Below are 22,465 nucleotides of genomic sequence, written 5' to 3'. Positions count from 1 at the left end.
ATACGGTCAAAAATGAAACTGGATATTGAAAAACATTCTGTTCTCTCCAAATGAATTAATAATAGCTTTGCTGCAATTCTGATCAATAGTTGCTTTATGGGGTGGGGGAATTGGGAGATTTGGGAACATGACAAAGTGATTCCAGATTCATTTGGATGGATAAATGAGTACCGTAAGCCAAGGATATTTCGAAAAAGAAGATGGTTATTTATTTTTGTTTTATTTTGCTATGGTTTTCAGGAGAGGAGATTTGCCCAGCTGGGTATTATGTTGTGTTATAAACAATAATTAAACACAGTGGGTCCAGCTCAGCACAGGGGACAAACCAATCCATTAGAATAAAAGTTGACAAATGCTACCAGCCTCAAGAGTACCCAACTTATGACCAGTTTCCCTGACGGGAAACCATCACACGAAACAGTCAGAAATATGAGCACAGAATTAACTGGGGCATGTCCATTGGATTTTATTTTACCAGAAACAGTATATAGAAATCCCATAAATTCTAGAAATATCCATCAGTATGGATAAAATTATTAAACTGATTAAATGATGATCATAGTCACATGATGAAATAGTAATGTGAGCCCGGCTGGTGTGGTTCAGTGGTTGAGTGTCAACCCATGAACCGAGAGGGCACAGGTTCGATTCCTGGTCAGGGCACATGCCAGGACTGACTCATCGATATTTCTAACTCTCTATGCCTCTCCCTTCCTCTCTCTCTGAAATCAATAAAAAACATTAAAAAAAAATAATAGGGTGAGATTTCTGCATCATAATGTAAAAGAAAGCTCAGTATTTTTATGTCTGATGTATTATCTAGTATATAATTTATAAATAGCATACATAGTACAGTTATATATTTAATAAAGCAGCATTATAAATCAGAAAACTTCAGATAATATTTACATGATCACAGGCTGAGGGTACTATCTGAACATCAAATAATAAAAAAATTATAATAAGAAAAGTAAAAAGATTTTTATCAATTTTTTTTAAAACTAAAAAGTATGTTAAAAATTATAAGGCAATTAAAACCCAAAGAACAAACTGGGAACAATATTGAAACAAAATTAGAGACCATATGAAGAACTCATAATAAAAAAAAAAAGCAAAAACAGATGGTCGCATAAAAGAAACACAATGGCTAATAAATATTTGAAAACATGTCTAAACTCACTGATCTGATAAGAAATGCAAATTAAAACAAGGGAGATCCATTTTTGCATATGAAATTAGATTACTTTTTAAATTAAATTTTTACGAGGTGTAGTGAAATGGTATTTTACCGGTTGAGGTGGAAACTGGTACAGACTTTCTGGAGGACGATTTGGCATGACATTATTTACATACATGTTGTTTTGGTAGTCTATCCTTAAGAGTTATAACACTCAGACCTTGAACAAATAATTACTTAAAGGTTTTCAAAACAACATTCCCATGCCTTCTTCGATAGTAAAATTTTAGAAGCAAGATCAATGTTGAATGATAAAACAGTGATTCAATTATTATATATCCACCAATTAGAATACAAAGCAAGCAATGCAAGTTTTAAATCATGTTGAGAAAGTATAGAGGATGTTATAAAGATGTTGCCCGGCTGGCGTGGCTCAGTGGTTGAGCGTCGGGCTATGAACCAGGAGGTCAGGGTTCGATTCCCAGTCAGGGCACATGCCCGGGTTGCGGCCAACCAATGACTCTCATCCTTGATGTTTCCATCTCTCTCTCCCTCTCCCTTCCTCTCTCTGAAATCAATAAAAGTATATAAAAAAATGTTCATTTATTTTTTTAAAAATACAAAATTTTATTAACAGCATGATCTAGACTGTGATAAAAACTTAAGGATGTTTACAAATATATTATGATAGGGGGTAACATATAGAAAGAAGTACTTGATTTTTTTTTTTAAGTGGCGTTTTCTGGGCAGTGAAATTATAGATAATTTTTTCTTTTTCTTTTTATGCATTTTCTTAAATGTCTAAAACAAGTTCGTATTGTATCTACAATCAGAAAAAAGTAGTTAAACGGCATCCCTTCTCTCTTAACATCAGTTTTGTCACCTTGGCATGGTCCCTCCTTTTCCCGCCAGCATTCGCCATTTCTGCCTCAGAGCCTTTCTGCGTGAGATGTTCTCTAGAAAGTTTTCATTCCTTCTCAGGCTCTTCCCTGCTTTCTACCCTGCTATAGACTGAGTTGTGCCCTCTCCCCCAACTCACATATTGAAGCCCGTATCCCCAACATGATGGTATCTGGGTATCTGGAGATGGGACCTATGGAAGGCAGTGAGGCTTAGAGAAGGTCATGAGGGTGGGACTCTCATGACGGGACGCATGTCCTTCATTAGAAGGGGCCCCAGAGAGCTTGCCTGCTCTCCCTTCTACTCTACCACATAAGGACCCAGCAAGAAGGTGGCCATCCACAAGCCAGGAAGAAGACTTTGTCCAGAAACCGACTACGCTTGCACCCTTGTCTCAGACTTCCAGCTTCCAAAACAGTGAGAAAAAAAATTTCTGGCATTTTGTATGGAGCCTGAACAGACTAGTACACACCCAATCCAGGCTGGAGGCGGACACTTGTAGATTCCCTCAGGGAAAACAAGGGCGAGGCCTTCCTCCTGCAACTGTGCATCCAACCTGCGTTTAACCAGCCTCCAAGCCCTCAGGGCGGTGTCTCTCCTTGGGCTGCTCAGCTCAAATTCTTCACTTTCCTCTCCCTCTAGGCCTCTCCCTGACCCTCCAGTTCTCACAGTCCCTGCTCACGGGGCTGCTGAGCAGCTCATTACTATCGGTGCATTCACCCTCCCCACTCCTTCCTATAAGGAGCAAGCCAGGGGCGAGCAACCTGAGCTTCAGGAAGACAACAGCAGTCAGGCCTCTCTACTCCGCCTGGGATCTCTCCTGAGCCTGCCCCGAAGGTTCAATAACCAGCTGAAGTCTCACCCGCTGTGAGAACGGTCACATTTGCTCCCCCTGGAGAGTTTATTATCAATGAGATTCCACTGTCTCTGAGCTGAATGGATATTTTTGATGTTCTCCGCATAACCATCGGGGTGGAAAAAGCATTTGAAAGGCATGTGTCTGTAATTGTGGAGACACTGGCCAAAGCGCTAGGGAAAGAGAATAGAATGGTGTTTCCATTTCCATCTTGGAATTTTTGTTGCATGAATTAGGTGAGTGGATCTTTGAATTCATGTTTAACACAACACCAATCTTTTCAGATTTCCCAAGGCAGGGTCAAATATGACCCCTTCGTCTCATAGTACATAACTCATTAGGTAATTAGCTACATATGTCTCCTTTCTCCCCCTCTCTCATAAAATTGACATATGCTAAGCATCAGTATCACGAGTCCAGTACATCTTGATGATATCCAAGGAAAAGGTGAGCGTTCAGTCTTCCTCAGTGCACTGGCAGATTACCACGTGTAAATCCTGAGCATTGCATTTTCCTCAGCATTAAGATAGCTCTTCCAAGGCCAACATGCAACCAGACGTACATCATGGGCAGCCCCCACCAGCAAAGTAGAAACCGTTTTCTGCTTGCAAGCTGAGCTTTCACATTTCACCTCTTGACCTTGCATGTATTATTTTGAATGTAATGCATTTTTAAATTGCTTCGCCATTTTAAAAATGCAAGGGAGAGCGGAATTAAATATTATTTGTGGCATACCCTGGTTTGCAAAGGGTCTCTAAATCTGATCCCTTATATCAGGTTGATGCCTAAATCCTATTACTTGAGACTGCAAATGACTGTGTTTGCAAAATTGTAGATGCACATTTAGAGGCAGCTTCAAAATTTCAGCCCATAATGTTAACTTTGTTTGAAAAGGCCTTGATTTTCCAGGAAGCAATCTCAAGACATTCTGCCTATTCCTTAACTCTGTCTCTGTCGTGGATAATGCATTAATAGCCTAAGGATGGCTTGGCATGTGGTTCTTCAGGAGCCTTAGTCTGAGGTTTAAATGAGTTCCTGTCTGAATAGATGGAGCCCATTTGTTCAGCAAAACGTACAATGTATTCAAGAACAGGTGAGATCTATAGAGTCTAAACTGAGGTAAAGGTGCACTCCAGACACTTTATCTCAAGGTAATCATTCCCCATTTGCAGCTTCTGCATCTCTTCCCTATGTCTTCTACACCCACAGCTGCTACCAGGCTGAGATGGGTAACTCTAGGACCCAGGCTCAAGGGATTTTATGCCTTAAGGGAAATCAGCACTTCTCTAAATGGGCATGTGCACACTTGGCTCATGTATGTTTACACACACATATATACATGGACACACACACATATTCAGAATCAGCAATATTCTCAGAAAATGCGATCCTGCCATCAAAATGTAGGTTAGAAATAGAAAAGAACAGAACAGAATAGAATAGAATACAATAGGACCAGACAACCTCATTATATTAAATGAGCCTCAATCAGAGGATAAGGCTCTGAGGTCTGTTACTCAACCATTAAACCCCATAGAATCTGCCCATCAAAATGTCAAGATTATCAGGACATCATGATATTTCCTTACTATCACAGTAGACCCAAATAATTAGCAAAGCTCAACATCTGGGGGGTGATACCAGTAAAAGGAAAATGGGAGAAATGGTCCAAGAAAGAAGCAGTTATCTGATATTCAAAAATAAACAAGCAAAAAAAAAAAAAAAAAGATCCGGGAGAAGTGTATTGGTTATCTATTTCTGTGTGACAAATTACCATCAAATGTGGCAGCTAAAAACAAATATTTATTATCTCACTGTTTTTATGAGTCAGGAATCTGGGTATGACTGGGTTGGGTACCTCTGCCTCCAGGTCTCTCACAAGACTTAAATCAGTGTGCTTGCCAGGGCTGCAATCTCATCAGAAGGCCTGACTGCAGAAGGATCTACTTCCAAACTCACTCGCATGATTGTCAGCAGGATTCAGTTGTTCCTCAATGGAACTGAGCTTCTGACTGAGATCCTCAGTTCCTCACTTACTATTGGCTGGAGACTTCCCTCAGCTCCTTGACACATGGGCCTCTCCATAAGGCAGCTTAAAACAGGACAGTTTGCTTTTACCAAGCAAGCGAGAGAGCACAGCTAAGACGAAAACCATTGTCTGAAGCGACATCTCTTCATCTGTAGCCCATGCTATTTACTAGAAACAAATCACTAAATTCAGCCCAGATTTAATGGGAGGGGACTACACAATGGCATGGCCTCCAGAAGACAGAGATCATTAGGGACCATGTTGGAGGCTACCTACCACAAGAAGGAAGTAAATATTCATTATAAATAGACTGCTACTGTCATATGTTGTATGTGGGAATATATACTAGCACACAATTTTGTTAATATTTTTAATGATAGGCATTAAAAATATACTCAAAATACATATAATTTAATGTAATGATTCCCCTTCTAGTGGTGATTATACTAAAAGTATTAAACCCTAACAATTACCAATTCCCCCTCTGCAATGTTTTAAGGGATGTTCACCTAAGGAATAATGCATTGATTTGCTGAGGGTTGGGTGACAGTGGTAGATAGGTAAGTAAAGAGAGAGGGTAGATTATTCTATATAAGAAAAGCTATGATACTTGGGGAGCATGCTATGGCATGGGGGGCTCTGGAAGGGATGCCCAGTGGGTAATAAACCTCTGTGACCCAGAGCCCATGGAAAGAGAAGGAAAAGGTGAGAAATGACTACCATGATGACCGGGACTTTGGAGAGACAGACATGGAGGAAGAAGTTTTAGGAAGACCTGCTGTGTGTTGCGTGATGCAATGCTTCTTTGCAACCCCCTTCAAGAAAATGTTCAATTGAAAACTACATTGCTCTGAAAGGCTTTCAGTGTTGAATTTGGGCCATACCGTTAAAATGTGACACTCTGCTGAGATTGGGGAAACACAATCGAGTTTTTATTGGGGTTACCCAGGACACTGGCCCAAGAAAACAAACCTAGGCATTAAAGAAATACGCATAAAATATTAATGCAACTGACATTTATGATAATAAAAACTATGAAAAATTTCTATTTCCAATAAAAATAAAATACAGTAGTAATAAAGCATGTATCTTTACATAATGAAGTGCTGCATAGATAATTAAAAATGATGGGTTTGCGAAGGCCAGGGGCAGTGGCGGGTGTGGGGTAGAAGGGGGTAAATGGGGAAAAAAGGGGACATCTGTAATACTTTCAACAATAAAGATAACATTTTAAAAACAGTTGTTACCCAGATATTATAGTAACAAAAATTGTTGCAATAGAACAATAAGAGAAAAGGAAGATTTTATAAATTCATATGTGATTGTTTAGGCGACATATAAAGACCATATCATGCAAAAAGAGGCCAGTTAGAATGAGAACCATGTAAGGCGGGAAAGGAAAGACTGCAACAAAGGACTTGGAGCCTGCTCTCTATTTCCACACCATCCCTTTCTTCTTTAAAGGACATTTCCCTAGGACCACTCATCTACACACACCAGGAGGGACCCAGTTTGCCCCTCACTCTCCAACCTCCCTCACAGCCTTTCTGAAAAAGCAGAAAAGAAGCTGCTGGCACAACCATCCTAGAAATCGACAGTCAGCATTAGCTGACCTTAAGCGAGTACAGCAGAGACCTGGAGCCCATCCCGACGGTCCCTGTGCACCAGCCACTCCTCAGCCTGCAACCGGGCTCATCGCAGCTCAAGAGCAGGGCCTCACTGACCCTGGCCCTGACCCCCCTAAAGTGGGCTGATCTAGAACTTCTACTGCATCTGTTGACTTCTCCAAGGGTTTCTTACTCCTAAGGCCAGTCCACACTGCCATCCAAATACCTCAGAAAAGGGGTAAGAGCCTAAGTCCCTGGCACCTTAGGGTGTATTACTTTATCAGAACACTTCCCTGCAGGGATGGCAGGGAAGCAAAACCAAAAGACCCTGATCTTTCAAGAGGCAGAATAAGTGAGGAAGAGACACTGGGGCATTCTTTCTCTCTTTCAGGATACTGTCCAAACAAATGCCATCAGGGACCAGAGGCACTGAGAGGCCAGTCCAGTTACACAGAGAACTCAGCAAGGCCAAGGATGCCTGTGAACTCCTTGGAAAAGATGCTGGAAGAGGGTGGACACCTAGGGAGGGGCCACAGAGGGGCCACAGAGGCAAAGCTGTGAACCACAACAAGCATCCACACTGGATATGCAGAGAAAACAATCTCCCTGTAGCAGAATGTGTCTGCCTGTTAAATATCTCCCAGAGGAAGAGTGGAAATACCATTCATTTGCAGCTCAGTAGGATATAAAAACAACAACAATAAAAACCCTCAATGCTTTTTCCAGTGATGTCGCTCGCTGCCCAAGCCGAGAGTAGAGAGGGATTATGTTAGGACTTTATTCTACTATTGTCCTCTCCCTACAAATTATAGTCACTGAAGCAGTTGGGGGGTGAATGGGGAGCATAAGACAGGCCTGATGATCTGCCTGTTAACCAGGTATCTAATGAGTGACAGGGTCACACGCATAAAGGGGTTTTCCGACCCATCAATCCTATTCTTGGGGCATGTGTTTGATGGCTGAGCCCCTCCAGTGTGTAAGGCTCCTAGGTGACCTTGACTGATGGAGTTAGAACACCTGGAATTCATAAAGAAATGTGATCTCTCAATGAAGCTTTTATTATTAATATTAATGAATATTATGCCCCATACCCTGCCTCACCCACAGGTCCTGTGGGGCACTCAGGAAGAAATGGATCAAAACGATAGCCCCTGACAATTTCCAACACACTTCCACAGCCATTACGGGAATCATCACCGGAGACAGAGAGCAAGTGTGAGGCCTGTGTGGGGTAGGTTCTTCCTCCTGCACCCTGGACAGAAATCACTTCTCCGTGAGTGATCTTCCTACGAGTCCTCTCCGGGACACTGCTTTCCACCCTCTGAAGGTTGCATGGGAGAAGAAACCTGACATTTGCAAGTCCCCAAATTGCGAATAACAATATTTGGGCAATATCAGTTCTGAATCGCATGTTCACTCTCTTTGTCTGCATACCACGTGATAGAAGTCTTTTAACATGCTCTTTCATCTCACTGTCTTGTTGTGGGCCTGACTGCCCTCCCCACTGTGTTTCTCCACCATCTCCAACCCCATTCACTTCACTCTACACCATCCCTCCCGAAGAAGTAATTTTAAGGCTTTTTGTTGTTATTGTTGTTTAAATTTTTACTACTTCATAAAAATTATGCCTCAAAGAGTAGAGGAACACATAGTTGGGTTGAGGTGTGGACCCCTGGAGGTAAATTAGGCCCATTCAGTTGTTACCAGAGGTCCATGGGCATACGGTCTAATCTCACCACGCATCTGACTTACATTTGTGTCCCAGAAAAATGACAAATCACTTATGTGCCATGGTCTTCAGCACTGCTAATAAGTATGGCACTTAAAGAATTATAGCTTACAAGTTATAAATCGAAAACATAGAAACGAAATTGCCAAGGGTACAATTGATCCTATCTGTCCCGTTCAATGTCCTTATGGAATTGACAAGGAGAACAGTGCTCCCATTACACAGATGAGGAAACCGCAGCTTACAGAGGGCCCTGCCTCAGCCAAAGCCAGACTCCACACCCAGAGAAATGCACACTTGGTCTTGTCTCTAGGAGGTGCCATGTGGATAGTTCCACTCTTAACCCATACGGGCCATGTCTTTTCAACATAAGTGGTTCAGAGCTTCCAGCAGCCTTGGATTCTGTCACTGGGGGGGAAAAAGATCTATGTAAAAAGTCGCTCTTCCTCTGGGACTCCTCTGACACCTAAAAGCTTAATCATGGTAATTATACATCAGAAACAAAGAAGCAATAATTACAAAAATGGAATCTTCAGCTACCACTCGGCTCGCCAGCATGGGCACTAAGTTTCATATTTCCCCATGGGGCATATACGAGAGGAGCACAGAGTGGCGGAGAGATGAAACACAACTGTCAGGCCCCGGGGACTTATTCCTTCCACTGCACAAAGCAAGGGGGGGTCGCAGCAGCTGGAAGAGTCTCTTCTTGCTCTTTGCAAAGATAGGAAAGCATAGACCCCTCCTACTGATTTTGATTTCCTTCAGAAGTGGTGACAAGGCTTATCCGGTCTGTCGTCTCGTCCTTTCCCATCAACACGACTTCCCAGCTAGCGGCCGGCCTTCGCGGCTCAGGAGCTTGTTCGAGGGCTTCTGAGTGACAAACACTGACGCTGAGACGCCGGCCGGTTAGCCGAGCAAGAGGCTGTCGTTCCACAGCTGGGACATGAGAGAAACGAGTGTTCCCTGTTCCTGCCTTCGTCTGTTGCAAACTCTTTAACAGTTCTAAGTACAGGCCAGGTAATAACTGTAACAATAGTTACAGCCCAAGTAACGGTTGGTCTGAACAGGACAAAAGACCTGGGGATAGGCCGGGCATTGAATCTAGAGCTACGATCCAACTCCCTTCCTCCCCCAGTGCTCTGGGCTGTGTGCATAACACACAGCTGGTTTTCGCAGGATGCTTTGGGAATCATTTTTAATTCTGGACCTAGTTCTGCGGGTACAGATGGCACCAGGTGAAGCCACTCCTTCCAAAGACATGGGCGCACAGGGTGTGAGCGAGACACATCACGGCCACCTTCCTGCCGCACACACGGCCCGCCCGCCCTCTCTCTCCTGCGCGGGCCAGACGTGGCCGCATGATGACTGTCTAAGGGGATTAAACAGGGCATGCAAAACAGGCATCGAGTAGGCGCCGCTTCCAACCATTGGGAAGGTTGTTTTTGTTTTCATTAAGCATACCGTACACTTCAGTGCACGCTTCCCAACCTCTGTTTCTTTGGCTTTCGCCTCTACGTAAATAAAGTGAAGGCACAGGTAAAAAGCATTTCACTTTAGAGCAAGGACAAGTAAGAGGCGAAATTATACCAAACCAAGTCCACCTTGTGGAACCAAGAGGAAAACGGTATGAATGTGTAAAGGAACGCCGATTCACAAGAACACTATCCGATCGGGGGCAGGGCTAATTCTCCATGCGCAACACACATTCACTCCTATAAAAGCTTTTTTCAAAATGTGCTCCCCAGAAGTTGTTCAGAAGGATTTATCTGGTGTGGCACGAGAAGAAGGTTCTGTAGTAAAACGAGTGTAGAAATCAGCACCTTAAGTCCGGCAGTTTTCTCCACTCAGGGCCGCCACTCAGGGAATACCCTAACCTGAATCCTGAGTCTTCAGCAGAGTTAGACCATGAATATTTAAAATTATTTGACCATAAAAACACTTATAAAGAGAGAAGCATCTTGTGGAACGAGAGTACATTTTAGGAAATGCTGCCTTTTCGAATAGGTGCATAAAATATTTGTTTTGTCAAAATAAAGGGAGATTAGTGCACAGCTAAGAGCACCTGGCATGACCTTCGTGTTGGGCTCTCTAGCCCAGTGCTTCTCGAACTTTAATGTGCACATTAAATCACCAGGGAAGATGTCATAGGCTGGCTCCTGATCTGCAAGTCCTGCCTGCGATTCTGCATTTGTAACAAGTTTCCAGATGAGGCTGAGGCTGCCGGTCTAGAAAACACACTTTGAGTAGCAAAGGGCTAGAACACGCGTGCCTTCAAGTGATACAGGTGCCCGAGAACTGTCCAGGGCCCTATGCCATCTGGTAATCCTTTATCCAGGAAGGTGGGTCTGGGGTGGGGCTTACCAGTAAAACCTGTTGGGGGTGATGCGTTCGTGCATGAGCTGCCAGCGCCGCCCAAAGTCCATGGAGCTGTAGAGCTGCAAGAGAATGAAGCGAGGAGAGCATGAGCATCACGCACACTGTCAGCATGAATACAAGAGTCTTCGTGCTGGGGAAGGCCGTCCCAACACACCAACGTGCGAACGCACCCAAGCAGGCGTCTGTTTTATCCAGATAAAAATGCACAAAAAGCCCAGCCGGCGTGGCTCAGTTGGCTGAGCGTCGAGCCACGTGCTGAGAGGTCCCGGGTTCGATCCCCGGTCAGGGCACACGCCTGAGTTGTGGGCTCGATGCCCAGCAGGGGTTGTGCAGGAGGCAGCCGATCCACGACTCTCGTCATTGATGTTACTCTCTCTCTATTTATATGAAATGTCTGTCCTCTGCGTATCTTCACGCCTCCCAGCACAAGTAGGTGCTTAATATCTATCCGATCGACTGATGTTTGTGAGCTGAGTACAAATCCATTTCTGATTCCATCAACCATTCTCTCCTTTGGGGGGTAAAAAACTCTGGGAAAATTATATCTTCTCTTTTCCTCAAAACCCATGAAAGTTTTCAGCTATGTCTAAAACAAGTCAGCAACACTTATTTCAAAGTATTTATTGGACAACTCCTCCACGTAAGGCACTCTGGTCAACATCACGATAAAGAGGGGGGTTCTGTGCTCAGAGGGAAAGTGGGACACCTGTGAAAAAATGCTCACCAGCTGGGATCTGAGCTGATGTCACATGCAAAATACTGGGCTCTCAGCTTCATCTCTTACGGCTCCTATATATACTCTAAATGAAATGGACTCCTCACTGCCCCTAACGACACCAGGCTCATTTGTTTATGCTCCGGTGTTTTTTGCAAGATGTCAAAGACAGGGCCACTCCTGTGCCGAAGGAAAAATTACCCATCGGCGCAGGGCCAGCCCAAGTGTGGCTGCTTCTGCACAGCTTGCTCTGACCAAGTCAGCCCACGCATCTTTCTTTCTTCTCGCTTCACCATAAGCATCTTGCGTTTCCACGGGGCACTTATCACAAGCTGATATGCGGTTATGTCTTTCAGGTTTGTCTGTATTTAGTTGTGTTTATAGCCCTTGAATACACACAGAGTGTTCACCAAATATTTGTTGCATAAATCAATAATTTAAGTGGTCAACTCAGAGAATGAGAAAATATTCCAGAACAGCCCCAGAACTTAGGAAAAATAATAAAGGGCCCTCTGCATGGCTAATACAGTCAGATGCCACAGTCACTTATTTTATGGATGTAGAGCCTGACTCCTTTGTAATACACAAGGGAAAGGCCTGCATCCCTATAAGAGACTAGACAGGAGAGCGGGGTCTGTTTTCAGGGGAAAGCCTGACAGTACAATATCCGAATCTGATCATGATATTAATGATAATAACAATAATAATCGTTCAACCGCATTGCTCTCTCACATACATTTGAGCCTTAAAAAGACCCTGGAAGAAAGGAAGGGCAGTTATTACTAACTTAAACTCCTGCTCTCAAGCCTTTTTTGATCCACCCAGGCTGAGTTCACCGCTCGCTCCACGGGTCGCCGCTATTTTTACCGTCTGCCTGTAGGAGGCGGTTCACACTAAGCCATTGATGGCCGGCCTGCCTCCCCTCCCACTGGACTGCGAATCGGAGGGGCAGGGGTCGTGCCTCATCCGCTTTCAGTATCAGGGCTTATACAACGCCTGGCACCCACACGAGCCTCCTTCACAGTTAAGGAAATTCAATCCTGGAGAAGTTAAGTTTTGGTCAAAGGAACTAGGATCTAAGTTTTCTGATGCCCAGACCACATCGCCTTCCATGGAATCATGGCATCTAGATTATAATGAAGATTTCACCATGTTTATGTTTCCCCCCACAAACTTGTATATGTAGAGAAATTGAGGGCCACCCCAAAAGTAGGTGACCCTCAAGTTTACAGAAACGGGGTCAGGTGGTGTATGTCCCTGTAATCACGTCCCCAGCGGCTGCTCACCTATAGGGCTGTGCTGTCCAGCGCAACACACCCAGGTAACTCTGTCATCTGTTCAGCTCTGAGACCATAATCGGACAGCCCATACAGAAATCGTTTTTGAATGAATTTCTGGTAACTTCAAAAAAGCTTTGAGGGCTTGGAAACATTTTGGACTGTATCAATTTAATTCAGCAAATACTTATTGAACATTGACACTATTAACTACATAATAATTCTCTTTTTGTCCAGCGAATAACAGACGTGTGTATGTGGGATATTGTTACACATACTGTCTCTTAATACTCAAATTAGCCAATAAGGCAGTAAGGAGACATATCTGCATTCCCATTTTATAGACTAAGAAAGTCTAAAGTGACACTTGGTCTACAAAATGACTAAAGCATCTATATGGAAAGCCAGGATGTCGATCCTGATGGAGCTGACGGGGAGTTCACGCTAGACCACACCAACGCGCAGCTCTCAGCGCAGTTGCCCGGACGGGGCTCTCATCCTTGAGTAAGTACCAACTGCTATGGGTCCGACTCCGCACATGGGGAAAACAGGCAGCACTGTTCCCCACCGCTCAGTCCCTTTCTTTACCAGCTCAGTGAAAAAACAACACCGGCTCTACACATTAAATTACAGAGCACACAGAACAACATCCAGTTCTTTACGCAGAAAAAGGGTAACTGCTGACCATCAAAACATAGACACAGGTTCACCACATCAAAGGGCGAAACAGGGCAGAGGCTAAAGATCTAGAGGCTGAGAAATGGGCAAGGCTAACGGGTAGAAATGGAACAATGAGGCTTCCTGGAGAACTGTATCCTGAGCTAGGCCTCTGGAGATAGGTGTGGACGGGAGGGGTGGGGAGAGATTTAACGGGGTGGGAGAGACAATAAGAACAGAGGTGTCACTATGGCCAAGGTCTTGAGCTTGGTTGGCAGGAAGCTTTTCAGAGGAAGGAGGTAAATGATGAGAGTTACTGGCCAAAAGGAGGTAGAGGTTGTCTGTCTGCCTGTCCATTAATCTGTCTCTCTTTCCAGTCATACTTCCGTCCATCCCTCGGTTTGTGGATGTTTCTGTATCTATCTGTATGTATGTTGATATTGGGGTGGTTTAGGAGGAAGAACCGGGTTTGTGAGGACCAGCCCATCCCACTGAGAAGTATGTACACAGGCCAGGGATAAGCCCTGAGGGTCACACTGACCCTGCGGGAGTCTCCCTTTTCTGGGGAAGTGATCAGCCCTTCCATTCCGGAGGACTCTGATAGTGGCGGGTGCCCTCCGCCGCTGCTCCCGCCAGCGCTCCCCCGTGGGAGAAACACGGCTCCTCTCGTCTCTGTTCTTCCAACAGAAAGAATGAGAGATCAGCTGCTGGTCTCATCCAAGCCTGTTCCACTCCTGCCTCCCCCTGTCTCTGGTTTTGCCTTTTCAGCTCTTCAGTTTGACTGATGGGAGAAAAATTAAATTGAATTCTCTGCCTAGAGGCTGATTCAGATGAGCAGAAAGAGCAGGCTCCTATTCATTAAGGGCCTTGGTTAGCTACTTTGTCTCTCAATCTAGAGACAAAGTTGCTGAGTCTGAAACAAATTTTATTCTGCCAGGAGCTGGATCTTTGCAGCCCCTCCATTTGTACATGTGTGTGTCCATTTCTTCATTCATTCATTCATTCATTCGTTCACTAAAAGTATATCAAGCAACTGCTATGCTTTAAGCACTGAACTAAGTGCTGGGCTTGCAAAGTTGAGAAATGCCAAGAGTGGTGAAGACATAAATTCAGACAACTACGCTGCCATGTAGTGTATGCCATGATAGTCACACCAGCTATCTCCGCAATGGCAAGCTTGTGGGCAACTGGGGCTATCTTCTTTTGGTTCTCTAGATTTTTAAATTATTATAAATATGTAATAGTTTAATAATTAAAAAATTAAAGCTCTACCATTCAAATAGAAATAAAGCACATAAGCAATCATTTAATAGTGTTAGAAGAATATTTGATGATATGAAAATGTTCATAATATATAATTTATTTTAAAAATGTATATAATGTACAATGTATTACAAAACATGCATACCTTGACATTAACACTATTTAAAGTAGTATCACAGACACACACACACAAAAAAAACTTGAAACATATTAGAAGGAAGTATGTCAAAATATTAGCAGTGGTTATCTTTGAATTGTGGGATTATGGATAATTTTTATAGTTTTGAAAGCTTTCTGTCATTTTCAGATTTCTTTACAACGGATAGATATTTCAATAGTAATACAAGCCTATGCTTTTTTTTAACTTATATTTTTTATAATAATAACTTTCTAACTATAATAAACGCATTATATTTATCTCTAAAACCACTTTTTAAAGAGCCAAGAATTAAAGTTCCAATTTTCTCGTGAGGGAACTGGAATTAGATAAGGCAATATGGGGTTTTTCCATAAAGAGTTATTTCACAGAGATTACCGTGCATAGTGGTGAGTCCTTCCAGGAACAGGCAGTGTATTGGCTCGCGTGGTGTCTATATAGTCCCGTGTGGCTTCAACCCAACATGTTTCATGCAACAATGAAACAAAGTATACTTCCCGAACAATAAATATCTTTTAAAACCTTTCTTGCTTATACAAAGTTACTTACACATACAAGGCCAGGTTGCCCCTCGTATCCTGCCTCCTGACGCCCCTCATGTGCGGACGTCATTCCTGACCTTTCACCAGAGCAACCCAGAGCCCCCCTTTCCCCTCCTTCCACTCTCTTAACAAGCACGTATTCAGTAGCAACACACACACAGCCCTAAATGAGTCATCGGAACAGCTGGAAAATATGAAATAACACGCTCTTTTCCTTATTGATTCAGTTATTAGTTACCTAATTACATCAGCCTGCCAGGGAAGAGCATCTGATAGCTGAAGAACTAAAGAGGCAATTTAATCAATGTAATAATATTCCACAGGAAGAACAAATTGTATCTGAAAAGCTTAAGTGCAAAAAATAATATGATTGCGTTGGGGAGGTTATATCATGTATCCTCTTGAAAAAGACAGGTTGAATTCTTAACCCCCAGGGTCTCAGAGTGTGGCCTTATTTGAAAATGAGACCTTGGCAGAGGTAATCAGGTGAACATGAGGTCAGGGTGAGCCCTAATCCGAAATAATTGATATCCTCATAAGGAGAAGAAAAAAAATTGGCCACACACACAGATAGGCACAGAGGGAAGAGGGTGTGAAGGCCCGGAGAGAAGGCCATGAGAAGACGGAGGGCTGGAGTGATGCGTCCACAAGCCAAGGGGTGCTGAAGACTGCTGACGAATCACCACAAGCCAGGAATAAGAAGAACCCCGGGTTTTAGAGGGGGCTTGATCTTGCAAACACATTGATTTTGGACTTCCAGCCCCCCAAACTGTGGGACAACACATTTCTACTGTTCGAGGTCTACTATGCCCGGTTGGTGGCCTGTTGTTACAGGAGCCCTAGGCATCTCACACCTTCCACCAGGAGTAATCATGACAGATCTGGCTGCGCTTCTCTGTAGTTTTGTCATCTCCACGTCTCGTCATCCAGTTATGAGTCCAGAAATCTGGTGTAGAGGCCAAGTTGTTAAACTGTGGTTAAAAACCAAACTCTCATTGGCCAGTATTTCTCTGTCCTATGCATTTTTACTGCACCCTTAAGGATATTTTTAAAAATAAATGTGAGTTCATAATAGCCCTATGGCGGCAACCAGACATAATCAGGAAAGGAAACAAAATATACACTTTTATGGCAGGTTTTAGCGTCCTAGCCAGACACCCTAGAGCCGGAAGATCTCCCCTATAGAGGAAAGAAGGAGACTGAGAGCTAATTTATATAAAAGCTCCCCCCTGTAGGCAAATGCAAACTTACTGCATAACTGTCCTATTATTTTCCTCAAAAAATAGTGTAGGTAGCATTCTGCTGAACCGTGGTTATGAGAATTTTGTCTTTCAAATAAAATGAGGCTAAATTCTGCTCAAAATAAGACAGGCTCTGCGCCTATTACTTTGGCAGCCGCAGAGGGTGCGGGGCTTGGCTGAGCTGCGTCGGGCTGCAGGGAGAATCCCCTGGGCCGTGGCCGTGTTTGTGGTGGTGAGAGAGAAACCAGGGTCACGCAGCAGCAAAGGATGCTCTCCAGCATGGGCCTCTGGCTCCTTCCTCAGACATTCTCCCAGGAACTCCTCTCTTGATAACTGGTGGGGACAATCCCGCCCGACATCCCTCTAAGCTCTGGGTACGTAAGAGCTTCTGTCCTCAGCAGTCATTTGCCTTTGCCCTTGGAAGATATAAGGCATCTAAACCATAAAAATATTTATTTTAAAAAACACAGCCCGGCCGGAGGTGGCTCAGTGGTTGAGCGTCGACCTAGGATCCAGGTGATAGGGGTTCGATTCCCGGTCAGGGCACATGCCCGGGTTGCAGGCTCGATCAATGACTCTCTCATCCTTGATGTTTCTACCTCTCTCTCTCCCTCTCCTTTCCTCTCTCTGCAATTAATTTTTTTTTTAATAAAATAAATAAAAAATAAAAAAACACAGACATTCACCCGGTCATGCCATTCTTTCGTAGAAGCCACCGTTTTTCTACCCTTTTTGAAGATTTCTAGCCATAGAGGTTTTCTTTCTCTCAGGTGGCTGACATCATTCATTCCTTCATTGAAATATTGATCAAATGTCTATTAAGAAGTAAGAACTGTTCTATGGTTTAAGGATACATCAGTGAACCACACAGACAAAAAGTCTCTGCCCTCGGGAACCCTATATTCCAATGAAGATCAAGAAGTTAAATGACCTCAAGTTGATAGTTGAATATGTGAAAGATGGATAAGATAAATAGGACCATTATTTGGATTTATTAGACACAGGTTCATTTTGCTGGCATTTAAAACATGAAGGAAATGTATTTGCTTACCCAAGAAGATTTCCCCCATTTTTAAAAAATTTATCTTTATCGTTGAAAGTATTACAGATGTCCCTTTTTTCCCCCCATTGATCCCTCCACCCCACATGCACCCCACCCCCAGGCTTTCCCCTACCATTGTCTGTGTCATAGGTGATGCATATAAACATATAATTTCTTTGATTAATCTCTCCCCACCCTCTCCCCTACATCTGCCTTCCCTCTGAGATCCCTCAGTCTTTTCCATGCTTCTGTGTCTCTGGATTGTTCATCAGTTTATTTTGTTCATTGTAGTCTACATATGAGTGAGATCATGGGATACTTGTCTTTCTCTGACTGACTTGTTTCATTTAGCATAATGCTCTCCAGTTCCATCCACGCTGTGCCAAAGGCTAAGAGATCCTTCTTTTTTATAGCTGCATAGTATTCCATGATGTACCTTTTGTTTTCCTGCTTTTGAGAGAGTTCAAAAGATGTTTCCTTTTCTTTTAGATCTAAGAAAAGCATGTGTAAGCACGATAATTCTTGGCAGACGGCGTTTCACCACAATGCTGGGGGGAAACAGGGAATCCAGAGAGCTCATGTGCCATCTAAAACTGGGCTTAGCTGTTCCTTATCTGAACAGGAGAGCTGATCCAGGGTGGTCAGGCTTTATACTTTTTCAAAGAAACCTAAAATTTCAGATTTTTTATGGAAAATCTCCATATTTTTAAATTTGGGTTAAAAATTTAAAACATACTGCAGTGTAAATGTCTTGATCCAGGTTGTCATATGCTGCCTGAGGGCTACCAACCTGTGACCCGAATCACAGTGTAGACTTACAGCTGTCTGAAGAAAAATGTAGGTAGGGCTCTTTGACCTGGAAGTAGGATTGCCAGCTACAGCAAATAAAAATACAGAATGCCCATGTAATTTGAATTTCAGATAAAAAGTGAATTTGTGTGTGTGTGTGTGTATCATGTAACATTAGGAATAGGCCTTTATTTTTTAAAATGTAATTTATCTGAAATTCAAACTTAACTGGGTATCCTATATTTTATCTGGCAATCCTTACCTGGATCCTTACTTCATTGCTAAGAGTTTGGATGATTAGACACACTCTTTTGTATTATGCTTCTTTATAGTTTGATATTGGATGACATCGAGTGAATTTAAGAAAAATTTAAACTTATTGTCAATATGCCCTGTAGTCAATTAACTCAAATTAGTTCACTCAATTTTTTTAACATTAATTGAGCATTGAGCATATGCTGGGCTTAGTGCCAGGTGTGATGATCCAAAGTTGAATAACACAGGGTTCCCTGACATCCAGAAACTCAAAACCTAGATGGGAAGACAGGCACGTGGACAGGCGAGAGAAACACAACACAAGACCAGTGCCCAGAGAGGTGGAGGGGTGCGGAGCACTCCGAGGAAGGAGCGGCCAGTCCTGCTGGGTTGGGCGCTGGGCCATGAGCTGAGTCGTAATAAATGAGAGAAGTTGGCCTGAAGGCCGCGTTCCCCCAACACACTGGAAGCTAACAAAAGTAAAGAATTCTGGACATTAGGGGAGGTGCTGGAAATAGAACAGAAACATCTCATTCTCCTACAAAAGTACGACTTACTTGGCCCTGGACCAGTAAGCACCCGTCTGATCGCCACATCTGAAAGGAGACTGAGCAGATGGAGGAGGGTCCAAACCAGGCCATCTAAGGTCCCCAGAGGAAGGGAAGGCGACAACGCCACAGGGATGTGGGTGTGAGGTAAAGGGGAGACTTGGAGGGGGGTGGGAGGGTGAAGGCTATAAAAGTAGACAGGTGTAAGGAGACACATACTTGTTTACCAAATTTCAAAACTCCCTCCCTGTCAACCTAAGAGGCAAGGTTACAACACCAAGCAAACAGCAACCGCTTTTAAAGGTAAATTTATAAAATTCACAACTATAAGAAATAGCCACAAACGTGCCACAGAGGCACAGGATATCCTATAAATTGCATCACACATGGCTTGAGACTCAGTGCGTCTCAGAATTTTTCATCAAAACATATCCAACAGCCAAAGGGAACACAGCATCTCAGCAGGATTATGGGGTTTGATCTTACGCAGTCTGACATACGGGCAAATGTTTTTAAGTCACTAAGTCTCCCTGTAAAATGCCATGGATATTTTGTAGACTTCACTATAAGATGTCTGTGCTTAGAATAAAAGATGAATCTTCACGTGAAGTAGGCCCCCCAGAAAGACGCTCCATATCTGTTACACTTTCTTTCCACCACTGACTCCAGGGGTGCGTTTTGAGCCCCAGTTTGAAGAAGAGGGGGAAGTGACATGGAGAATGTCCGATGCATAATTAGGACCCAGGTATTATTGAGGGAGGTGACTCATTTAACTGTCTCCGTGTGCTCTGTGCAGCGTGACTACAAGGAGAGTTGTGTTCATTTCTGGGTGCCTGTGACAACTAGGTGCCTGGACTTGATATTGGGAGACACCCTGAGAGCAGGGTTTTCATTTAAGTCTCCTTAAATATATTGAGTTTTAAGGAACATGGGCAAGGGGAAGGTGGTTTTGGTGACGCCACACTTGCAAGAAAGTGGTTGCCTTAACCCTGTCAGCCCTCACAGTGAGCTTGGTTCTGCCCGACCAAGCCCCCAGTTTCAGAGGCTACCTACGTATCTCGATAACCAAAGCCCCGCCGCCCAAGTCAGTGTCCTCTTCCCTGCTACAGGTGCTGGTGGCTCTAAAGGCACATTGGAGAACACAAAGCACAGACGATGCTTGCCCCGTGCTCCCCAGTGCCCACCCCACAGTGCGGAGAGCTTTCCTTCAATCGGGCATGTAGAAAAAGGCTCGTAAGGACACTGATGTCTACCCTCAGCCAACGGGGTGACACCGTGCTCATCTCCCACTGGCCTCTTCCTGCAGGAGTCTCCCCTTCCCACTCATGTTTCAAGTTCCAACCACAGTGGCCTTATTTTTGGCTTCTCAAACATGCCACAAACTTCCTCCAGTCTCAGGGTACATGCACATTCTGTCCCCTCCACCTAAAATCCCCTCCTTGTCTCTGCATTTCTCCCTCCTCCCATGCATGTACTGAACTCCTACTCATATGTCAGGTATCAGAAGGAGTAACACTGCTTCACGGAAGCCCTCCTTGGTCCCTTCCTGCCCCAGATAGCACCAGGTCCACCTATTACCTGCTCTCATGGCTCCCCATTCTCTTATTGCAGAACATTCATCAAAGTATGAAATTATATGCTTGTGTAATGCTATGAGCTATGTCTGTCTTTCATTCTAGGTAGTGGGGACCACTACATGGATAGTCCCAGGTGCTTACCACAGTGCCAGGGACAGGAGAATCGATAGATGCTCAATAAATATTTGCTGAATGAATACATGAATATTCCTCTTCGAGTCTTCAAAATTCTATTCCTTCCACCTGAACTCCACCTTCCTTCCCAAATTGTCTAATTCTACCTTACTTTCAATATTAGTTCAAATCCTCTCCTTTCTGAAGCCACCCTTGGCCAAAAGAGGGAAAATTACAACAGAAACACTAAAAAACTACTTTGAAAAGCAAATTCATGAAATTCACTACCATAAGAAGTTGGTGAGAAGGAAAGAGCATCCCATAAATAGTACCTCTCACCTCATATTTAACACTCAGTGACCAACCAGATTCTAACAACAGGTTTCTCTTATAAACTCTCAAATTGTTTTTATTTAACTCATCCAAATATTGTTCTATCCATGCATACGCTTCTGCTTCAAAACTTCAGGTAATCTCTTCAAATAGATTAGATGTTCCTGAAATCCCATCTGAAATCTTGATTCCCCCATCACAGAAACTGCCACTGGGTTGCCCAACAAAATATAATCAGAAAACAATACACGTTTTGTAGCTGACAGTAGCCTTAGAGATCATCTGAACAATTCTTTTCACTTGAGGAATCTAACGCTCAGAGAACCCAAGTGACTTGCCTAATGTCACACAGCTAGTTAGTTGTGGAGCAGGAATTTAAGCCCAGGATCCACATTTCCACCTCAATGCTCTTTTTTTACTGTAAACTGCTCTGGGGTTTTTTTTGTGTGTGGTTTTTTTTCCTGTTAACCACTTGATTTTAAAATAAAAACAAGTTAATACACCCTCCCAGGAACATGGCTCATTTGGGTACGCTAAGCATGAGTGACACTGTACCTGGAATTTGTCTAGCACTTTTATTTACCAATCACGTTCACAATTCGTTTGACCCCCTTTTGTACCGAAGAGCATTTTCTGAGCTAACAGTTGCATAAAATAATCTTACAATTTACATAGCATTTACCAAAATCCATTCTTTTGCCTCCACAGTCCAAGTCTCTTGACCATTTTCAGCTGCAATCAGATTCTATTCATTTTTGTACCTTACGATTCAGAAACATCTCCTCTGAAGCAGCACCTTTGGTCATGAACGCTGGCACTGCTCCGCGAGCCGGCTTTGTTTGTCTGACCCTCAGTCCCCTTACCCACCCCCACCCCCACTTGGCCGGGGTTTCCTGTCTCCCTAACGGTTTGGTTTCACCTCCCATCCCACTATTAACACTCACTTCATTGCTCACTGCTATCCTGGCCAACTTGTCCTTAACTCTTACCTGAGTGCAGATTTGTTCTTCCTGTCTAAAGGCCTGGATCTAAAAGAGGAGAGAAGAATTTAAGCCTCTCAGTTTTAAGTCATTTATTTAAGTTATTATCTCTTAGTGTCAAAACCTTAGCCTGCTTTCAATTTCGAAGAAACGAAGGCTTTCCTATGCCCAGCTTATGAAAGACCATTTGAAACATATCTCCAGGTGGACATTAAAATATGCTCATCTTTGTAGTATTACGATATGAACAGAAAATCTAAGAGTTCATTCAAACTCAAGATATTGAAGAAAAAAATAGTGT

General features: G+C 43.4%; 1 protein-coding gene across 1 annotated transcript in view; it reads right to left on the bottom strand.

Annotated features, from left to right (window-relative positions):
* The window catches only part of SORCS3 (sortilin related VPS10 domain containing receptor 3), a 449,042-nt gene that overhangs the window by 159,017 nt on the left and 267,560 nt on the right, over positions 1-22,465 (bottom strand). Inside the window, exon 5 of the mRNA XM_081158097.1 lies at positions 10,660-10,733. Within this exon, the coding sequence (XP_081014223.1) occupies positions 10,660-10,733 (74 nt within the window). The remainder of the gene's footprint in view (positions 1-10,659; positions 10,734-22,465) is intronic.

Source organism: Miniopterus schreibersii (assembly GCF_964146895.1).
Source record: "Miniopterus schreibersii genome assembly, chromosome: 14".
Taxonomy (NCBI): Eukaryota; Metazoa; Chordata; class Mammalia; order Chiroptera; family Miniopteridae; genus Miniopterus; species Miniopterus schreibersii.
The sequence above is the reverse complement of the archived record's forward strand: the minus strand, read 5'-3'. Positions and strand labels throughout refer to the sequence as shown.